The following is a 23,688-nucleotide window of genomic DNA, read 5'->3' as shown; positions in this document are numbered from 1 at the left end:
TGGCCTTAGAAAGTAAATAATACAATGTCAGCAGAAATATGCATAGCATTAAAAGTAAAAGCAGGAACAGTTAATTTTTCAGTCTTACTTACAAAAATGGAGTCTCAGAATTATAAAGCGCTGGTTTTAAAGGTCAAGGAAAGAAGGTCATAATCCAGCAAATGAGATTCTCAACAGTAAGACATCAGGTTGCATGTATGGACAATTTCATCAAAAATGGCTAGATAAACTTATCAGTCAAGAAACACAAGAGCATTCTGTGGAAAAAGTATTCCATTAAATTTTTAAACATTTTAGCAATCTATACACGGTTCAAGAGTACTTCCTTCTTGTAATCGTTCATTCCAAGATCCATGGAAGAAGACTATAACAAAACCCTTCCTTTCAGAAAATGCAAAAAACCATTTTCACAAAAGAATAACTTAAGCATTCAGGTCCCAATGACTGTAAAAGATGACAGTGAAACTCCAAGTGAACTCAAAACTCAATCTTGACCTTACTTCTCTGTGTAACCTTAAGCATATCGTATCACCCCACATGTAAAGCACAGGGCAGAATTTAAGGGGTATTATTTTTACTTTGCAATTCAACTAGAAAACAAAGATAGACATACACACACACACACACACACACACACACACACACACACACGAAACTATAAAACTCCTAGATGATAACATAAGAAAATCCAGATAACCTTGCGTTTGGCAATGACTTTTCAGATACAATATGGAAGGCACAAACCATGAAAGAAATAATCGATAAGCTAGACTTCATTAAAATTAAAAATGTTTGTTCTGCAATGGATACTGTTAAGGAGAATGAGAAGCCAAGTAAGTCACAGACTGGGAGAAAATATATGCAAAATATTAAAAGTATTTAATAAAGGACTGTCACCCAAAATACATAAAGAACTCTTAAAACTCAACAATAAGAAAATGAACAACCGAAATTTTAAAAAAATGGGCAAAAGATCTGAACAGACACCTCAGTAAAGAAGATATACAGATGGAAAAAATATACAAGTGAAAAGATGTTCAACATATGTCATTAGGAAATTGCAAATTAAAACAACAAATGAGATACCAATACACACGTATTAGAATGGCCAAAATTTAAAACACTGACAGTATAAAAGGCTGACAAGGATGTGGAGCAACAGTTCTCATTCCTCGCTGCTGCGAATTCAAAATGGTATGGAACTTTGGCGGACAGTGTGGCTGTTTCTTAACAAACCCAACATACTCTCTTGCCACACAATCCAGCAATCACACTCCCTGGTATTTACCCAAAGGAGCTGGAAACTCACGTCCACACAAAAATGTGTACACAGATGTTTATAGCAACTTTATTCATACTGCCAAAACTTGAAAGCAACCAAGATGTCCTTTAGTAGGTAAATAAACTGTGGTAAATATAGACAATGGAGTATCATTCCACACTAAGATGAGCTATCACACCATGAAAATTCAGACACAGACGAATCTTAAACGCATATTACTAAGTTAAAGAAGCCAATCTAAAAAGTCTATAACCTGTATAATTCCAACTATATAACATTAAGAAAAAGGCAAAACTATGAAGAGAGTGGTTGCCAGGGGTTAAGAGGGAAGGGAGGGATAAAGAGACTGAGTACAGAGGATTATTAGGGCAGTGAAACTATTCTGTATGATACTATAATGGTGGATACATGTTATTATACATTTATCAAAACCCACAGGATGTACTATACCAAGACTGAACCCTGATGCAGACTACGGACTTTGGGTGACAATGACGTGTCAATGCAGCTTTATCAATTGTAACGCACGTACTACTCTAGTGCTGGACGTTGACAGTGGAGGAGACTGTGCATTTGTGCGGCCGGGGCAACTCTCTGTACTTTCTGCTCAATTTTGCTGTGAACCTAAAACCGCTCTAAAAAAAATAAAGCTTTTTCTTTTCCCCCAAAAAAAGAAGGAAAAAAAAAAGTATTTGGTCTTTATATTAATTCACTTTTGGTGGCACCCCCGAAGTTTCAGACAGTTAATATTACTGACTTTAGTATACTGTGTATGTATAATTGAATAAGTAAATAAATGAATAAAGATGCTTTGTTTTGCTTGTCTTCCATTTTCCGGAGTTCATGAAATTCTGGTGCTGCAAGTGCACGTCCTTCCTTTGTAACATGTGTCCTGACGTGGCCACAACACTTTGGAGCTCGAACTACGTGTTGCCAAGCAAGGTATACGCCAATCTGATACATAACCTATCAGCTCTCAGCTTTCCAGGTATAAATTTAAAGTTATTAGCTCCATAACGGTTTTCTCCACTCTGCATAAAAAGAGCTATATTATTTTATACTCTTTTATAAACACAATTTAGGTACAATATCTCTCTTTTCTTCAACACTTCTAAAAAACAAGTTACCATATTTCATTTCAACTCTGAAAAGATTACCTTCTGGGAAGGTAATAATCTGTCTCCAGAAGCCCAGGACTGATGATGGATTTTGTTAAGACAATGAAATTATGCTTGAGGTTTCAATACAATAGACTCTGATACACAGAGTCTATTGTAAAAGTATATTAAGATGGGAGAAATGGACACTGTAAAGTGAAAATCTGTTGGATATCTTTATAGACGTCTTTAAAATTTATCCTCTGACAGTCTATTTTCATTAAAGGTATCCTATTGCTTCCTACTTTCCCTAACCATCTGCAATGCACCAATCCTCACATTATTTTTGTTTATGTAAGGCTTCCACTTTCAGAATGTAAACTCCAAAAACACAGAGACTTTCCTGTCCCTCTTGCTCACCACTGATCATCAGTTTCCAGAACACTTCCAGACACAGCGCACATGCGCAATAACTACGCTGAACAAGTGGGTAAAACGGCCATGCCACACTTCTACCTACTCTCAACGATGCTTCCGGTCTTCCCGCGCCCCCCCTCCTGGATGCACCGCCGGCTCCGGGTGAGCGCGCGCCGAGCTGGCTCCGGCTCCCTCCGCAGCATCATCCCCCTTTCCGCCTTCTACATAAGACTCACCACTGACGGACAGCTCATGGGTTCCTCTCCTGCCTGTTTCCCACCTGGAGTGAACCTCCACATGATTCAGCACTGGAAGGTCTGAGCCTAGAACAGCGCAACACACTGTTGCGTTAAAGGGCTCAGTAAGTGTGTGCAGCACAAACGAACACCAGACTTCCTCAGAGGCGATTCAACTCTGATTCTGACACGTTTCCTATAAACGAACGCCTAGTCCATAACTCTGATCTGAAATCATGATATATTTTTGTTCATACACAGGTTGAAGGTACTAAAAATGTTCACTTGTGTCAATAATGCCTTCGTCATTATTATTCTATGATAATTTTGTTTAAAGTTGCCCCCTCTAAAAAAATGAAAAGCAGATTTCATAGTAACAGCTATTCAAAGACGGTAAGCTCTTAAATAACCATGAATTCAAGAGTAAGGACACTGGGAGATAATTTTTTTAAATCTATTTTCTTGATTTAATTCTTAGCTCACACATTAATTCAAAGCTTTAGAAACAAAAATAAAGCTTTGCAACCAATGTGCCTTTAATGGCAGACAGTGGATTCCAATATTTCAGCTGAAAGCCTAATTATGTATCTCTTATTTTGAAAGAACCACACATAAAGAACCCTACACATACACATAACTTTCCCAAAGAAATCTCAGAATGCAAAGTGTTCTAAATTAATAAAGTAACCTACCTGATATCCTCGGAGAAGGCCAGCTACTGAGAAACATCACACCCATTATTATCGCAAGAAAAATCAAAACCCAAGAATACCCACTAATGACGCCATCAAAGGCACACTAGACGCCAGCTTGACTGAGATAGACTATACCAACCTTTAAGGCTGCTTATTCAACTCACTAGTTTCCTAGCTCCTTTGGAGCAAAAAGAAATAAAACTCAGTCTCCCATCAACTCCATGGGTGGGAAAAACTAGACCAAAAGGCACCCTACTGTAGTGTGAGAATCTAATGGATAAAGTACTATGGAAGTGTAAGATCAAACGGAGGAAAGCTACCTGCAAAAGACATAAAGCTGGACAGCAAGGAACACCTTAGGAAACTGAAGGATATTTGGAGCTAATGTTAACAGATAAGCAATTACTATTAGAATATACAAAAAACTCTTATTAAGAACAAATGTGTTGGGACTTCCCTGGTGACACAGTGGTTAAGAATCTGCCTGCCAATGCAGGCAACACGAGTTATGATCCCTGGTCTGGGAAGATCCCACATACCGCGGAGCAACTAAGCCTGTGTGCCACAACTACTGAGCCTGTGCTCTAGAGCCCGTGTGCCGCAACTACTGAAGCCCGCGGGCCTAGAGCCTTTGCACCGCAACAAAGAGTAGCCCCTGCTCGTTGCAACTAGAGAAAGCCTGCACACAGCAATGAAGACCCAACACAGACCAAAAAATATATATATATATGTATATATATATATATAAAACAAACGTGCTAAATTCTTATGAAGGAATACTATACAGCAATTAAAATGAACTAGATCTGTATTTCAACAATAGATGGGTCTCAAAAAACATGTTAAGTGATACATACACCACAATACCACATTAGGTGATACAGAAAAAAAATGGAAATAGTTCACACTAAATTCCTCTGGAAAGTGAAGAAGAGATCTGGAGCATGAATGGGCAGATGTGGAGGACAGACATGTCTTCAAATTCTTGGTGAAGGTTTATTTATTAAAGAAAAACTTTACAACAAGTCTAACAAATTATTAACATTTAATTATTCTGTATTTGGGTGTTTATTAAATTATATGTATTTTTGTGTACTTACATTTTTTTTCCACAGGAAAAAAGCAATAGTTTAAGATCCAGACAATGTTCTGAGAGAATTTTCTTCTTGTCCAGAATGCTTTGTATACATAAAAATACTAGAATCCTGAATTGTGGAGTTGTTGAAAACCAATACACATACATCAATAGCCATTCTTGTGTAATTTTTATAAAAATCAAGGTTATTATTTAAAACACGTTTAGAGTAGAAGTGGTCTCATTAATTCAAGACAAAGACCCAAACCCAAAATTCTGACAAAATCTATTGTAAAAACTTTGAAGACTAGAAGCCTTTACCCATCTAGAGATAAATTCTTTTTTTTTTTTCCTTAAATTTATTTATTTTATTTATTTATTTTTGGCTGTGTTGGGTCTTCGTTGCTGCGCGTGGGCTTTCTCTAGTTGTGGTGAGCGGGGCTACTCTTCATTGTAGTGCGCAGGCGTCTCATTGCAGTGGCATCTCTCGGTGCAGAGCACAGGCTCTAGGCGCGTGGGCTTCAGTAGTTGCGGCACGTGGGCTCAGTAGTTGTGACTCACGGGCTCTAGAGCACAGGTTCAGTAGTTGTGGCGCACGGGCTTAGCTGCTCCGCGGCATGTGGGATCTTCCCGGACCAGGGCTCGAACTCGTGTCCCCTGCATTGGCAGGCGGATTCTCAACCACTGTGCCACCAGGGAAGCCCTAGAGATAAATTCTATGACTACTTTCGTTAATGCAACATTTCTTTTCTAAATAGAAAAATGGCTAAAAGTATTATATAAGAGCTGAAGTTTCGTACATTCTACCTATATCCAGCACTAAAACAGATTATTTTAGGTAATGGGACACCTGTCTAGTGTGAATTTTATATCAGTTCTAAAAGTATCTTAGACTCAGTTTTTTTCCAATGCATAATCTTTGACCCATTGACTAACAAACATCTAGTAATTTTTCTTTATTTAGGAGACCAAATTTGTGATTAGGGTGATCATGAAATTAAACAAAAAGATAAGCAATATTCTACTTCTATTAAAATTCTACCTGTAAAGGAGAGTGGCAAAACATGACATTTTTTTTCACACAAAGCAGGAAGAATCAAGACAGATATTATGCCCAAATGAGTTATATGCATGATTAGAGAGCAAGGGGTCCCAATTTCTCATGGTCATGGTTGTGGCTGGAACTTGACTGAGTTATAAATTAACAGTTCAAGTCAAGTGCCTAGAGTCAGTATCAGCAGAAGTAAAAACTTCCCCAAAATGTTCAACCTTCAGTGGAGATGACAACACATGAAAAACCTCCACACCAAAATCAACACATCCCAATTCACAGCAGACACAGAGGAGTGAAGCAAAAACACACTTAGCATTCTGCACCTCTATGGTCCAAGTTGAATTTTCAATTTGTGAACAATGAGAAATAGCAGAATGTGGTTTATCAGTTAGTATGTAATCTGCTCTGGTTTCCTTTTCAATAGAGAAACTAAGTGGCTACACAAGTGAAAAGAGATTATCAACCAGGTCAGCAGCTTCTTAAACAAATTCAACAAGAGGCCAGGGAAAAAGGCTGTGACACTTGGATGAAAAATATCTTCTATTTTCCCCTTTCTCTGACTTTGGAAATCATACTCATTCTTCAAAGTTTTGCTCACATGTCCTCTCTTTTGGAAAGGCTGACCTCATCTCTATGTTGGAAAAAATTATTCCTCCCTATACTGTGTTCTAACGATAAGCTGAGAATTGCCAAATTTATATCCACAGCCTGACCCTCTCCCCTGATGTCCACTTACAGCTGTACTAAGCATCTCAAGTTTATCATGGCCAAAGAGCAGACTCCCATTCCCCACCCCCAAACCCACTGCTTCCCATCTCAGGAAAAGAAACCACCATTCACCAAAATGCTTGAGCCAAAAGCAGTTACCCTGGTTTCCTCTCTTCCACTCCTGCTCCACATTTAACCTTTCAGCCAGCTCTACCTTCAAAAGACATTTGGAATCTGAGCACTTCTCATTCCATTCTCTCCACTGCCACCACCCTGGTCCAAGCCACAGTCTCTTGGCCTGGGTTATGGATAACTGTATGGATTATGGATGGATAGATGGATTATGGACAACTGTGTGGATTATGGATGGGTGGATGGACTACGGATAACTGTATGGATGACGGATGGGTGGATGGACTACGGATAACTGTATGGATGACGGATGGGTGGATGGATGACAGATGGGTGGATGGATTACGGATAACTGTATGGATGACGGATGGGTGGACGGGTTATGGACAACTGTGTGGATTATGGATGGGTGGATGGGTTACGGATGGGTGGATGGATTATGGATGGGTGGATGGATGACGGATGGGTGGATGGATTATGGATGGGTGGATGGATTACGGATAACTGTATGGATTATGGATGGGTGGATGGATTACGGATAACTGTATAGATGACGGATGGGTGGATGGATTACGTGTAACTGTATGGATAATGGATGGGTGGACGGGTTACGGATAACTGTATAGATGATGGATGGGTGGATGGATGACGGATGGGTGGATGGATTACGGATAACTGTATAGATGATGGATGGGTGGATGGATTACGTATAACTGTATGCATGACGGATGGGTGGATGGATTATGGATGGGTGGATGGATTACGGATAACTGTATAGATGACAGATGGGTGGATGGATGACGGATGGGTGGATGGATTATGGATAACTGTATGGATGACGGATGGGTGGATGGATGACGGATAACTGTATGGATGACAGATGGGTGGATGGATTATGGATGGGTGGATGGATTATGGATGGGTGGATGGATTATGGATAACTGTATGGATGACGGATGGGTGGATGGATTACGGATAACTGTATGGATGACGGATGGGTGGATGGATGACAGATAACTGTATGCACGACGGATGGGTGGATGGATTACGGATAACTGTATGGACGACGGATGGGTGGATGGATGACGGATAACTGTATGGATGATGGATGGGTGGATGGATGACGGATGGATGGATGGATTATGGATGGGTGGATGGATGACGGATGGGTGGATGGATTACGGAAAACTGTATGGATGATGGATGGGTGGATGGATGACGGATAACTGTATGGATGATGGATGGGTGGATGGATGACGGATAACTGTATGGATGATGGATGGGTGGATGGATGACGGATGGGTGGATGGATTATGGATAACTGTATGGATGATGGATGGGTGGATGGATGACGGATAACTGTATGGATGACGGATGGGTGGATGGATGACGGATAACTGTATGCACGACGGATGGGTGGATGGATTACGGATAACTGTATGGACGACGGATGGGTGGATGGATGACGGATAACTGTATGGATGATGGATGGGTGGATGGATGACGGATAACTGTATGGATGATGGATGGGTGGATGGATTATGGATAACTGTATGGATGATGGATGGGTGGATGGATGACGGATAACTGTATGGATGACGGATGGGTGGATGGATGACGGATAACTGTATGGATGACGGATGGGTGGATGGATTACGGATAACTGTATGGATGACGGATGGGTGGATGGATGACGGATAACTGTATGCACGACGGATGGGTGGATGGATGACGGATAACTGTATGGACGACGGATGGGTGGATGGATGACGGATAACTGTATGGATGATGGATGGGTGGATGGATGATGGATGGGTGGATGGATTATGGATGGGTGGATGGATTATGGATAACTGTATGGATGATGGATGGGTGGATGGATGACGGATAACTGTATGGATGACGGATGGGTGGACGGGTTACAGATAACTGTAGCAGCCTCATGGCTTCCACACATACCACCATCCACACATCTCCCATAGCCTACTTTCCCCACACCGGCCATGGTCTTTTAAAGACTCCTGGTCAGAATCCTCCATGCCTTCCCACATCACAACAAAATCCAAAGTCCTTCCCGTGGCCTGTCTACCAAGAGCTCCTCCTTCCTCTCTGAGCCCATCTCCTACTGCACCACTCCATCATTCCAACGCAGGCAAAGTGACGTGCTGCTCCTTGAACACACCAAGCCCATCACCATCCGAGGGCCATGCACTTGCCGTCCCCTCTCTCTCTAATGCTCTTCCCCCAGCTTGCACACTCATTTTACACAGGTCTCAGTTCAAACATCACCTTCTCGGAAACTCAGCCTTCCCCAGTTACCCTCTTTAAAACAGAACCCACTCCCAACCAAACCCCTTTATCCTGCGTCCACCCCGACCCCCCATTCAGCACCTACCATTATCTGCTACCATATTATACGTATTTCCCATCCTTTTATGTACTGCCCATCTTCCCCACTAGAAGGTTTTGTCAGTTTTTTCATCTCGGTGCCTCAAGTAGCCGGGACAATATTTAGCACATTGCAGGCATTCAGTAAGTAACTGACGACGGCAGAGTCCAGGTACTGTGCTAGGCTCTCAAGCTAGAGAGATGGCACTGCTGCTCCCGGCCAGAACCCTGAAAACACAGAGTAAACACACTTGGAGAACCATCCCAGGACCCATCCAGAACTAATGAATAAGAATCTCTAGGGTTGAGGCTCTGGAATGATGTATCTTGAAAAAAAAATTATCAAACAATAGTAACATTAGTTAATACTTAACAGGTCTATTCTAAGCACTTTACATGTGCTAATTCACTAATCCTCCTAACATACCACAAAGTGAAGAATCTGAGGCACAGAAGTTAAATACTTTATCCCAGGTCATATAACTTTTACCTGGTAGATCCAGGATTCACATCCAAGCATTTTAGCCCCAGAGTTCACACTCTTAACTGCTGGGTTGTACACTACCTCTCATGGCACTGAATACCATGTGAAAGATAATATATAAAGTTTTGTGTAAACACAGGAGGGTGGGGAGTTGAACACTGAGGGGAAGTCCCAGAGTTTGAAAAGATGAAGGAACGTACATTCTGAGTCGGAGGAAGAGCCCTGGTGTAAGCACAGTGTGGTGTGATCAAAGTGCAAGAGGCCTTTGTAAGGGAGACCATATGGCTGCAGAAGAACGGGTTTGAGAGAAGGGAATGAACTGAGAACCCGGGGTGGGGGGGGGGCGGGAAATCATGTCTGCTTATGCTTTTTAAAAGTTTATAGTTTAAGTAAAAATAAGCTGTAGAACCGTAAACTTACACAAGTCTGGTAATGAGTTCTGTGGAAGGAAATGAAAGGAAGAATATTAAAAATGACTCTAGGAAGGCAGGTATGAGGAAGGAAAATGGGTTTCCTTCTCCTCATGGGTTCTGAAAAGTATTCACTGCCTCTGCCAGCATTCAGGAGAAACCAGATATAAGAGGAGATGTACTCACACATCTGTGTGTGTGTGAGTGTTTAAATATCTTAGTTGTTTAAAATGGAGAATAAAAGCCGAGATTGTTTTAAAAATAAAGAAGTGTGACCCAGTTTTGAAAGGCTGCGATGCTGGCCTAAGAATTTGAACACTAACCTGTAGTATTGAGGGAGCCAACGAAAATAAAGAAATGACATGATCAATTTCAATTTTTAGAAAATAACTCTGAAAAGTGTATCCAGGATAGCCTGAAGGGTGAGGGAAGTAGGGAGTAAATTAGAAACAGGGAGTTGGGACATGGGGCAATAATACTGAAGAGAGAGGGCCTACACTCAGGATATGGCAGTGGGCAGAAACAGAAGCAAAGGGGTGCAGGAGACGCTGTTGATGAAAATGGACTGACTAGATGTGAGCAGTGTGGGATAAGGGCAGGGAAAGACGAGGTTAGGATTTCTGGCTTACCCCTCTGGGTGCAAGGGCCATTCCCAAGATATGGCAGACACGTTCAGTGGGGAACGAGAGCATAAACCATGAATGCAGCGCGGAATATGGCAACTGCTGAGGTGTTTTCACGACCACCAGATAGGCAGGAATGATGGGTAGGCAGATAGCCTAGAGATCAAAAGATCTGCTTGGAGATGGAGATTTGGAAGTTTTCTGCGTAGAAGTGAGAGCTGAAGGAATTATTAATGAGACAACACAGAGAATGCTTAAATGGAGAAAACTGAGGAGAGAAGTTTGGGAAATGTCAACATCCAGTAAAAGATGATAAACGGCTGGGCAGTTCACCAGAAAAGTCAAAGACAAAAGTCACAAAGAGAAACCTGGTGAACTGAGAAGGGCTTCAGTGGAGGGGTAAGGAATGAGAATTGAAAGGAAAGTGAAGACGTAAACCAGTCATTGAGATTCACTGCTTCCAAAAATTTACCTGTGATGTAAGACCAGACATTTGCTTAAGTGGGGGAAGATCTGGAGGAATGTGATTTCTTTTTAGGATGGGAAAACTTAAGCATGTTTGTAGGCACCGGGAAAGCATCAAGTAGAACAGAAAGTTGAGACACCAGAAATAGAGAGGCTGACTAATGGAGCAAGATACCACAAGTGATGGAAAAGGAATGGGGTAAAGCACACTAGGTGAACAGGTGGTGGAGGTGGTGCTGAGTCTCTGAAACAGGAGGGGAGGATGGTGAAAACGTAAGTTTGCAGAAGAGAGAAAACTGACCAATACTTGGTAGAATATCTTTATTTTCTGAGTGAAAGGCACTATGTCCACATCGATCAGCGGCACACAGCAGGCCTTGTTGATGGGTTTCACCGTTCCTTTCCACAGAAAGTTTTCTTTTCTTCTTCCCTTCTCACATTTCTCAACCTGGACATTAACTCCCTGAGAACGTGCCTCGTGCCACACATTATGCTAAGCACTGGGATCAGGGATAAAAGACATAGTCCAGAAAAGGCAAAGGCCCTGTTGATTAACAGGGAAGGCAGGCAAGTAACCAAACACAACTCACCACGGTAAGTGCAGGGGCACAGGGGACGGGCACAGGGGACAGGCACAATGTGAGTGGAATGTCAGGAAATGACCTCAAAGTGCAGGGGGGAGCAGTGCAACAGGAGGAGGAATGAACTCACCTTGAGTGATGGAAACAACACATGCAAAAGCTCTACAACCAGGGAGGACCAAAGGCCAGAGCACAAGCATGAGGAAAGGTGATGCTGGAGAGGTCAAGGGCACAAATGATTTTCCAGGTCTTGTTAAAGAATTTAAAAGTTATTCTTTTGGCAATGGGTAGACATTTAAAGATTTTAAGAAAGCAAGAGAACTAATAAGAACCTGCTGTATAAAAAATAAACAAAATAAAATTCAAGGGCTTCCCTGGTGGCGCAGTGGTTGAGAATCTGCCTGCCAGTGCAGGGGACACGGGTTCGAGCCCTGGTCTGGGAAGATCCCACATGCCGCGGAGCAACTGGGCCCGTGAGCCACAATTACTGAGCCTGCGCGTCTGGAGCCTGTGCTCCGCAACAAGAGAGGCCGCGATAGTGAGAGGCCCGCGCACCGCGATGAAGAGTGGCCCCCGCTCGCCGCAACTAGAGAAAGCCCTCGCACAGAAACAAAGACCCAACACAGCCAAAAATAAATAAATAAATAAATAAATAAATTTAAAAAAAAAATAAAATAAAATTCAAAACTTCAAAAAAAAAAAAGCAAGAGATAAGCTGAGATTTGCACATTTGAAAGTGCCATCAATATGGAGAGAAGAAAGAGGACTCAGACAGGAAAACCAGGTAAGAAACTATTACAGTCATCTGGGAGAAAAATGAGGCAGCCATAGAGGGGACAAGGAAGAAGGGACAGAGCTGAGTCATGCACTTTCTGAGTTTGAGTCGCTCCACTGTGTGGACGTGGGTACCATTCAAGGAGGTATGTGTAGGAAGAGGAGATTTGGAGAAAAAAGGAAAAGGGAGTGGGGAAGAATACATTTTGGGGCATGCTGCATTTGAAGTATCTGCAGCCCTACATATGGGCTCGGGTCAGGCCTAGGATCATTCGTAAATGCTGTTAGAAGCCAAGGGTACTGGCAGAAGAGCTCCTGGACGGGGAAAAAGGAAGACGGGTGGGGACACTGAGAGACAAAGAGAAGAGGAGCAAGAAGAGGGGAGGAAGGAAAACCTGTACCCCTCAGCCTCATCCACAGGACTCCATAAGGAGTGGGTAAAAATGGCCAAATGGGTGGAAGAAAGCCAAAAGAGGGTGATTAAGGAGGTAAAGGGAAAAGTGTCAAGTAGCCCAATGGCAACAGGTGTCAAATGCTACAGAGGGTACACAGGAGGTAAAGAATAAAAATACAACAACAGATGCAGTAATGAAGCAATAAAGTTCCCAGGCAATGACTTTGGGAGTGAATGGGTAGTGAGAAAAAGGTGATTAAGACTATTTGCAGAAGCTTGGTAGGATAAGCTACTTCCAGAAGGGAGTAGCTAGGGAGAGCAAACGAGACTGAGAAAGCAGTTATTCTTTTTTAAAGGCAGGCAGGACAGCACTCAGACATTTACTGAAGAGGACTAATTGCCAAAGCGCTGTGCTCAAAGTGAGGCACATAGAGGAAAAAAAAGAAACAATCTTACTAGGAAGGGCAAAGGCAACAAAGGCATTCATTTAAAAATTTTTTGAAAGAATAAAATAAAGAGACCCAAATAAACTGACCAAGTTTTCTCTGGATTTCTCCAGATGACCTCTCATGTTTCTTCCACCTCCGCCTTCTCAGCAAGATTAGAGGTCAACTAGGCACCCACAGTAAACTGTGATCCTCCTGTCCCCAAGTTACATGAGAAGTTTTGAATGAGTGTATCTGCAGATTCTCCAAGGAGTGATTCATGGTTTTTCTTCATCCAATTAGTAAAGCAGTGTCTGACTTAGAAAAGGTCAAAAAGCACGGATTTAGATTTTCAGAGCAGTCCATCAGGATACACTTATATGCCAACAAATCAATTCAACCAACAGAATGAGAATTCAAATAAGCCTCCACAAGGACAAACTTTTGGTTTTTCAGCAAATCCCTCTTTTTCTTCATGTGTATGCTTCTATTTCAAATGGTCAAACCAAACACTGAAAAGATGACCAAGTCCAACTTCTTTGGCGTTACTAGCAGAAGAAAACAATTAAGAAAAGAATATATTCTATTAGTTACCACTGGGGAAAACTAAAGAAACAAAACCTATAGGAGCTTGCATTCTATAGCATGGAAGACAAAGCAATCAGTAAATAAAGCACAAGGAGAGGATAACATAAACAAAACATGCAGTGGTACACAATTTGTACAGTTTGAGGTGATGCAGAAAACACTGGAACTGGATAAGAATATCCAAGAATGCTCAAGAAAGGTTACTAGAATATAGTGAGCTTTGCAACAGGAACAAGAGGGCTCATTAATTAAAGATTTGAGAGCCCACTAGTGCAAAGCAATGGTAGGTTCTAAGAGAAATACAAACTCCAGTTTCTGCCCTCATGGGCTTTCCATCTTTCTTCTTCAGCGAAAATAAATTTTAATCACATGTTTTCAAGACTAGCGCTGGCAGGAACATCAAGCGGCACTGAGTTCAAGCTTCCTCATCCAACAGAAGAGGAAATCAAAGCTGGGTGGGGAGGTGAGCTGAGCGCCTCTAAGTGACGGCCAGAGTAGGAACGGAAGCCTCCCTTTGTAATACAAAGCACACAAGCCGTAGAGGCTTGAAAGCCCGAGGTGCAAATTATGCATTCCACCAAGTGCTGGGCCCAGTTTCTCTCATTTTTAAAATGGAGATGATGATAATACTGGCTGTTTACCTAGATTTGAACTGCTTGTGACGTGGCTTCGAACACTTAGTTCCTTGGGTTCTCTAAAGGCTGGAGGGGGCTCCGAGAATGGAGAGGAAGAGAAAACTGACCTAGGTACCATTCCTTTCCTTCCCTTTTTTCTACTATACTGCAAATGTTGCTGAGTGATGTAATTAAAAGGCAAAATAGTACCCAATCAACCTGCACTGTTTGTGATGACAGACACTGAGGTAATAAAGGACTTGGAGTGGGGAGTGGGTGGTAGAAGGAAAGGTGTGGTGATAACATTAGCACATAATTTTCAACATTAATACATGAATGACACAATCAGAAGTGATCAAGTTAGAACAAAAGTTCTTAGAGGAAAACAGAATTAGTACAAAGATTTTTTTAATCAGTCGCTTTACCGTTCCAGAACAACTCTGCACTTCGTGGAAGCAGTGACAAAGAAGCCGTTACTAGATTACAATGACAATTAAGCACCTTTCCTTCCTTTTTATATCTCGTTTCTCTTTCACGCCTCCTTCTCAATTCCCACTGTCCTATTTCCAGCCCTCCTTTCATCTTCCTAACAACATAATAAATAAGAAAATCCCGGGCCTTCCTAGTGAGCCACACTCCCACTAACTTTTTAAAGGGAGCAATACAGCCAACGTAATGATGAACAACATGGGCTTTGCAGTCAGATCTTGGTTCCAACCCCAGTTCTACCTCTAGTTCAGGTTATGAACCTGAGGATCATATCCATCTACTTCCCAGACCTGTTTTAAGAATAAATGAGCACTTACAGAAAAACGCCTAGCACACGTCACAGATCCCAAATCCCACCTTTCCTGTGACGTTCAAACCCCAAAGCAGAATTAACAGTTTTTTCTAAGCTCCCAGGGAGGGACAGCCCATAAGTGTCCCATTTCCACGTTCTCCTCCATCCCTCCACCACCTGGAGGCTGGAAACTCTAAGGGCCGGGACTCCTCTCCAGTCCCCACTCCGGTGCCTGGGCCACAGGAAGCTTTCAGGATGCGGCGACCAAACCAACCCTGAGTCACAGGTATGCTATACTCCGTCAGACAAGAGGGGGGTCATCTGTTCATGAAGTAAACCTCAAAGGATGAGCTGTGGAAAAGGAAGAAACCCCAAATACTCCCAATCGGACAATCATCTATTACGCACACAATCATCATACCCATGCATGTCTCTAAACCCTCTCCAATCTGATTCATATGCATGGATGTCATCATTTGGGGGAACGATGACTTCCCAAAGTATACCTCCTACAGAATAAAACAGCACTTTCTGATATTCACCTTGAGTTTTTCTCTTTCAACATCTGAGAAATCTCTGTTATATGTTAATTCACACTTATTTGTTTCTCTGCCTTTGTAGCCCCACTTGTAAGGTTTAAGGTAGCACCTATGAAGGTCACTTATTTCAGACCTTCCTATCTTAATAAGCACCCTTTTGAACTCTAAATTCCCACTTTACAAATGTACAAACCTGTGAAATCTCTACCTATAAGTTTCACCCTACCTTCCAAAGACTCCAGAGCAGATTTGCAAATTACTCGAAAGTTAAATGTGTTCTAAATATACAGAATCATTAAACACCAACAATATCTGTTATAAAAAGTGAATATTCACAAGGTAAATCAAAGAATGCTTTGGAGTCACCAGCATGAACTTTTTAAAAAGTATGCTGAGAAATCCCTCCTAAACATTCCACAAATAATAATTCTTAATTAATTAACATTCTTAAGAAATTATCCTGACAGCTCCTAACACTTCCTTAATGGTCAAAAATTCTCTGCCTCCCTCCCTCCAAAACGAAGCCCTTTATGAGTTCATTCTAGAGTCTATGTGAAAGAAATGGGCTTTGACGCCAGACAAACCTGCGTTGCATCCCTGCACCACTGTTTACCAGAGTGGCCTCATCCAGGAGCCGGCTCCCTAACCACTGAGTAACTCACATCACAGGACTGTGTTGTAGATTAACTAATAAGATGAAGAACTAAAGCATCTACCACAGTCCCTAGACTTCGTGGTCTACCTTCTGGAAACTAAGCATTTATCTTCTAGAAATGTTCATTCTTCCCTTACTTTTTCTTTCCTCTCATATTGCAAAATGAAATGTCAGCTCCACTATGGCCACTGCTTTTAACTCCAGACCCACCCTACTGCGGGGTCTACTAAGCGGTGGACCTCCACCACTTAGCCCCTTACAAATATGCCCTCTGCTCCCAGCTCCCTTGGCACGGGGTTCTGTGCCTCTCCAACCCTTGAGCACCCTCCAGCCTTTGAAGGCAGCCCAAGGAACTTAGAGTCATAAAGGTTACAAGCCACGTCACACGCAATTCAACTCTAGGTAAACGGCCCAGGGGGCCATAACATTGTCTTCAGGTACAATCCAAAAGACAAAACAGTCTCAATCTCTTTCTCCCCCCAAATATTTATTTCCCTAACACCCCTCCCAAATAGGCTAAGGTTGTAAGATCCTACTGAAATGCCAACTGGATACTAATTCAAACACATCATGGGTACCTGTGAGAATGTGTGCACACCAGCAACACTTTAGGTGCCCACATGGGCGTGCACACACAAACACAGCCAAAAGCCTGATTGAAGACACTACTTGACACAGATGAAAAGAAACAGTAACCTGCTAGTCAAAAACTGATAACAACCCCTCTGAAAGGACGAAGGAAAACTCTAGGAAGGTATTTCTATACCTTTACAGTTTTGTGCCATTCATGCTAAATTATTAAAAGAAAGCACTTCAAGATTTTTCCCTTGGGACTATGGCATTTTCTCAACGATTTTTTTTTTCCATGCAAGGGGGGAAATCCAAAAACACATTAAGGCATTGTTTCTAGACATCAACAGCTTTTGTTAAAACAACATATTTAACATTTTGAAAAACAGATATTCTAGAGATACTATTTTGCCACACTGGTATTTTTAAAAATAGTCTTAAAATGACTGTCAAGTTCAGTAATTTTGTTCCCATAATGAAGTTCTTTAAACAACTGTTGTTTTTGTAAAGCTAGCAGCCTAGGTCTGTCAGGTAAAAACTTCAAAGAATGTGCACATCCACCGAGCAAGGGCCAAAGCAATCCTGGATATGCTATGCTGATGACAGCCTGAGAGGGGCCTAGAATGATAGAAAAGGAGGAAGCAAGCCTGGAAACCATAATGCAACTTTGTTTTTAACACAATCCCCAGTGCAAAATAACTGCTCAGAAGGCTTTTATTTTATTAAAGACACTCAATGGCAACCTTGTCTTGACTAATGGAACTCAGCACTCTTTGTGTTTGTCTTTCTTGTCATCTTGCTGAAAGCTTTGCTCATTTGTTCCAAATCATGGTCATCCTTCAGATGGCAAATTTTTCAAATACAAGTGGGAGATATATGATGCAATCCTGGAGATAATTCCTTATGTCAAAATTCAAGTTTCAGGTTCTAAAGATCAAGCCTAAGGGTAGTATTTGAGTATAACCAATATAGTTTACTCCCTTGATTCCTCCCCTAATTTTCAGCTACTTAGTGGTAATATTACAGGGTCAAAGTTCTCAGTATTTTGCCTTCAGCACTGGAAGGAAAGATGCTATATAATTTTAATAAATAAAAGATAGTGTTAATAATGTTTAAGAGTTCACCTCTTTAATAAGCATCAATTCAGACTAATTATTTTAATAAATCCACACTTGGATGCAAAGCTACCAGGTTTATTATGAAGAAAACTGTGTTCATGTTACAACCGCACACAACAAGGAACTATCACCATATAAGCACATAGCCGAGAACTATCCATTTCTTCCTTAAGGAGTTAACTGTGAAGAAGAGAAGTAAATAAGTGGGTAAAAGTAAGTTAACTTCTACTTCACATTCTTCTCCCAGGAACAAAAACTCAAGAAGTAAATAACACAATCTATGAAGATTTAAGTTTGACTAAAGGTTGGTAAGTTTAATGCCACTTGCTTCTGATAAGCAAGCTGGTTAATAATTAAATAAATGAAGATAATCTATTCAGGATGGATTTAAACCACTACCATAAAGAATCTTAAGCACACTGCTGACATTTTGTTGTGCTGTAAAACACAGTCTCCTCTACGTGATCATGAAATGTTAAGGAAATCAGTGCTATGTTAAAACTAGAGAATTAATGCTGTAATTAGCATCTGAAAGATAATTACTGCATTGAACAGACTACATCTACAAGGTGTTATATTTTTTAGCTTCCTAAATACTAAACTTCACGTTAACTTAAGAGGGTGCACTAATGATTCTAAGCACACTTTCCTTATACAAAAGAGACTGTCCCTAACCTATCTACCCAAGTTCCTGTTTCCTCCCCAAAGTGGTAATCAACCACACCAATCCAGTGGTGCTACCCCACCTGTGACCCACACTGACCAACAGCAGGACTACCTGAGACTTCTAGAAGGCCACTGGTTTAGTCACACAACAAAGCACAAGTAATGGGTCCACAGCAGGTTTAAATCTTAACTAATCAGCTCATGAGGACAGTTAACTGACCATTCTCAGGTGACAGTATCACGAGATGGGGGAGAATGCTAGGATGTGAAGGATTAAGAGTCCTGGGCAATGACCAAGAAAATACAAGACATACTACTTACCATGGATGGAATCAATGGAAGGGGGAGGGGAGGAGAAAGAAAAGAGATACAAAATGCCCTGAGAGTGACTCATTCAAAAAGCTCTCATTGAGCTGGGCAACAAGTGGGACCTCAGAGTGAAAAAGAAAATGATTTGGCCTTGGAAGAGGTAAGAGCAACAGAAAGGGCAACAATGCAAAGCACACACTTCACAGGTTTTAAAAGCCCTTAACTCTTTCAGAAAGGTGTCCCCAATCCAAAGAGATCCTACTGTTTCACCAAGGCAAATGTCACAGTGTCATGCTTCTTTCAGGAGGCCAGGAATCTTTCTCCTTTTGACACTTAACACAGCACTTTCTATAAGACTGAACGAGGTCCTGTAAGTCTTTGTCCTCTTTTCTTCTGCAACATCCTTAACTTCAAAAGAATCACACAAAATGCCCAAGACGAAAAAGAATCCAACATATACAACCCCATATCATTTTAGGCTGCACTTTTAAGTGACTAATTTTTTTCCTCTGGATGACAGGCATGTTAATTATTATCTTCTTAAGAAAAGTCAGCTTACAAGTTTGATTCACCTAAGTGAACCGTCTGAAGTCAGAATCATCACCCCAAGTAACCTGGAAGACACCAGTTAAATGTGCCAGTTCTCATCCTGAAACGAAGGCTGTCTATACAGCAAAACAGGGTATTGAGCCTCTATTCTGATTTCACAATCTTAGTCCTCAGTTTAAAACTAACCAACAAATAAATCATAAAGTGGTTTACATATGCCTGCAGATGCCTCTTCTGAAGCCACAAGCCAACAGCCTTCAACAATTTGACACCGTAACTTTCCTGGATCACTTCCCTAGCAAAAATATCCAGTGACTTTGGCCATCATTACTTTGGTCACCCCAGGGCCAGAGACAGATCACTCTTCTTTGCCATACCTTTCAGGTAAAGAAGTTGAAATGATGAAACCAGTGGTGTAAATACAACCAATCTCTGCATAATATTGCACATTTACAAAGCAGCTGAACAGCCATAATACCAACAAAACTTTCTACAAGAGGCAAGGGAGATATGAGTGCCATTCCCATGGAGTAAAGAGTAATCCCAGGCTTTGGGGAGCAAAGTGGCCAGCCCTAGGTCAAACATCACTAAGTAAAAGAAATGGGACAAAAACTTTAATTTTCTCCAATTAGTGCCTCTTTCTATAACATCACATTAGAGGAGAGTGTATGTATTAGGGGTGGGGTTAAGGTTGCAGGGGATCAATCAAGGAAGAACTAGCCGAGGAGACACGACACCAATATGAACTTGGACACTGGCTGTGTCTGTGCACAGAGGCCTTAGAAGACCTGGTTCCTGTCTACTAGCCAGCCTCATCTCCTCCTCTGCCTCGTGACCCCAACAAATGCTCTTTGTCACTGTCATTCCGAAATACTACTGGCATCCCAAAGGAGCCCAATCATCTCAGTCTTCGTGCCTCTGTACATGCAATTTCCTCCACCTGACATGCTCCCCAACCATTTCTTCTTTTCACCTGCTTCCATTCGACCTTTAAACTCTGCTCAAATGACACCTCCTTCAGGAGCTGACCTCCTTAGAGCTCTCAGAGTACTCTGCATTACCTTGTATCACTGCACTGTTCTGGCTGATTCTGTCATCTGCTCTCTTCCCTAGACCTAAGTTCTGGGGTGGGGGGTTGAGGGAGAGCAGGGGCCTACACGTGATGTGACTCATCTTCTCCTGGCACCTGACACGTGGAGCAGGCACTGAAATGCCTGTGGACTAAAGGAATGAACGTGCCAGTCCCCAGGAGTGGCTAAGCCAGGCTTCCAGGGTAGAGGTCTTCAGACAACTCAAGTGGAAACCATCACCCTCCACGTTCACCTGAGTTACCTGGATTCCTTTCTCAGGCGGGCTGCTCTAGAAGGCCATGAGAACATCACATAAGCTACAGCACGGCTGTGGAACTATAATCCATGTTAAGTTTTTGGGGTGTTTGTTTTAACTGGGAAACCTTCAGTTGTTTATTCATTTGGAGTCACTTCCAAATGTGACAAACTGGAGATTGTTAACCTGGGACGCTAAGTGACAGCCACAGCACTGGAGTATTTCCCAGGGGTCGGACAGCATAACCGTTAAAGAGCGTGAACTCTGAAGTCTGGGTTCAAATGTACCATTTGCCAACTGAGTAACTTTGGGTCAGTTACCGGACACTACCTCCTGCCGGTACATTTAAAGAGGGGTGCCTTGTGGCCAGCAGGCATTCCAATGCCACAGACATCTATCGAGCGGCTACCCTGGGCCAAGTGCTGGCGACACAGCGGCGACCTGGCCGTCCAACGCAAGCATAGTCTCACCACGCCAGCCTGTCTTATTTCCTGCACAGCACTTATTACCACTACCTGAAACACTCTCGTGTGCTGGCTTGTGGCCCCTCCCTACAAGGTCAGCTTCACAAGAGCAGGGGTCTTGTCTGTCTTGTCCATTCCTCTCTCTCAAGGGCCAAGCGATGTCTGCTACACAGTTACTCAGTCCCTTTGGAAAGAAGGAATGGCCAAGTCAGATGAAATCCCCCGGCGCTGATGTTTTGCTGGAGAAGGTAGGGGGAAAAGATTAAAAATAAAGGTACACATTTCAAGGGGCTCTGGCTCGCCACAAACACATGTGGCCCCCTGGGCTTCCTCGGGCTCCAGTCCCAGGCGGCTCCGGGGAGAAAAAAGATCTCGCCACCCTGACAGTCCCGCACGGCTGCAGAGACGTGAGCAACGGGCACGACGAAGGCAGGAGAAGGAAAGCTGGGCCACACGTCCCGTCGGAACGTCTGCGGACGTTCCTTTCGTTCATTTGCTCAACAGGTACTTATTAGGCTCCTAAGGCGTGCGGGGCATGAAGCAGAGACGTGACAAAGTCCTGCCCTCATGGAGCTTCCCTTCTATCATACAGACACGGTACACAAGTGCGTAAAGTGGTCCTTTCAAGGAGTGATAAAGTGCCGAGCTGCCACGAGCAGTTACGCGACAGGGGACGGCCGGTCAGCGAGAGGCGACCTCTGACCCGGGACCTGAGCCTCCTCGGCACAGGCGGCCGCCGGGGCCCACACTCAGTGAGGAGGCCGCATACGGGACAGGAACGGCCACAGCGGCAACGAGGCGACTGTGTCGAGGGCGAGGCGCGGGAGGCTGCGGAGGAGCAGGCCCTGGACTCCCGCGCCGGACGCCGGGCCCTCGGGGCCCGGGGAGCGCGGGCGCGCGGGCGGGCGGGCGCCGCGGCCGGGAGGCCGACGTCACCACCGCGCCGCCGGGCCCTCCGGAGCGCGTGCTGGAGCGGGGGCGCGGGGCGGCGGGCCTCCGGGCTTACCTCGGAATTTGAGCTCGTGCTGCGGCTCGAGGCTCAGGACCTGCTCCACCTTCGCCATGTTCCTCGGCGGCGGGACACCTCGGGCGGGGAGACCCCTGAGAGGTCACCTGAGGCGGCAGGCGTGAATGCTGCGCCCACTTTAAATTTGGAAAGGGGCGGGGGCCGGCCGGGGCGCGGGCGGGGGTCGCCTACGGGGTGCGCGCGAGGGGGGCCGGCCTACGCGGTTCAGGCGCAGGGGCGGAGGGCGAGGGTGAGGCCGCGGTGCCCAGCGAGCGCACGGCACGCACGCACGCACGCACGCAGCGACGCACGCACGCACGCAGCAGGCCGGCCGCCACGGCCCGGCGAGCGCTCGGGCGGTGGAGAGCTGAGCGCGCCGAGCCCCCCTATCGGGCAGTGCGCAGGCGCGGCGCTTGCCGCGGGGGCGGGGCTGCCGGACGGCAGGGGGTGGGGCGTTGCGCAGGTCCGGGGGAGGGGCGGGTGCGGGACGCCCAGAATTGAGGACCGTCCCCATGAAGATTATTTTTTCAGCGCCTGTGGGGGCCAGGCTTTGTGTTAAGTGCTTTACTCAATAATAATAATTAATAAGAATGAACTTCCACTTTCCCCTGCTAATGTGGTGCCAGGCATTTAGAGATTTTGAATAATAATGAAAGTACTATTTATTCTTATTATAAATATGACGTTTATGGGTGAATGATGTGTGCTAGGCACGATGATGTATGGTAAACAATAAATATAAATTTAGTAAGCTACCAATTATTGCTTGCTTATTTTGTACCACTCTGCTGAACGCTTTGGATAACAACAGCATCAATTATAATAAATAAAAGCTACTCTACATTAAATGTTTACTATGTAACAAGCACTGTGCTGAATCCTGTGCTACTAAATGCAGCAAATATTTAGAAATACAATGATCAGAAATATTGACCTGGTTCCTACCCTCTCACTAGAGCCCATAGGAGAGGCAGCCTTTGAATAAATAACTGCACAAAAAAAGTACACAATTAAAAATTACTGAGACCCCTGGACTTCCCTGGTGCTACAGTGGTTAAGAATTCGCCTACCAATGCAGGGGACATGGGTTGGAGCCCTGGTCTGGGAAGATCCCACATGCCACAGAGCAACTAAGCTGGTGAGCCACAGCTACTGAGCCAGTGCTCTAGAGCCCACGAACCACAACTACTGACCCTTTGTGCCTAGAGCCCGTGCTCTGCAACAAGAGAAGCCACTGCAATGAGAAGCCCACGCACTGCAACG

General features: G+C 43.5%; 1 protein-coding gene across 1 annotated transcript in view; it reads right to left on the bottom strand.

The window, feature by feature from the left end:
* VAPB (VAMP associated protein B and C) overlaps positions 1-22,741 on the bottom strand; it is a 55,862-nt gene extending 33,121 nt beyond the window's left edge. Inside the window, exon 1 of the mRNA XM_057528896.1 lies at positions 22,426-22,741. Within this exon, the coding sequence (XP_057384879.1) occupies positions 22,426-22,483 (58 nt within the window). The 5' untranslated portion in view covers positions 22,484-22,741. The remainder of the gene's footprint in view (positions 1-22,425) is intronic.
* Between the last annotated feature and the right edge of the window lie 947 nt (positions 22,742-23,688).

This window comes from Balaenoptera acutorostrata, chromosome 15, assembly GCF_949987535.1.
Source record: "Balaenoptera acutorostrata chromosome 15, mBalAcu1.1, whole genome shotgun sequence".
NCBI classification, from domain to species: Eukaryota; Metazoa; Chordata; class Mammalia; order Artiodactyla; family Balaenopteridae; genus Balaenoptera; species Balaenoptera acutorostrata.
Note: the sequence above shows the minus strand (reverse complement) of the source record. Positions and strands in the feature narration are given on the sequence as shown.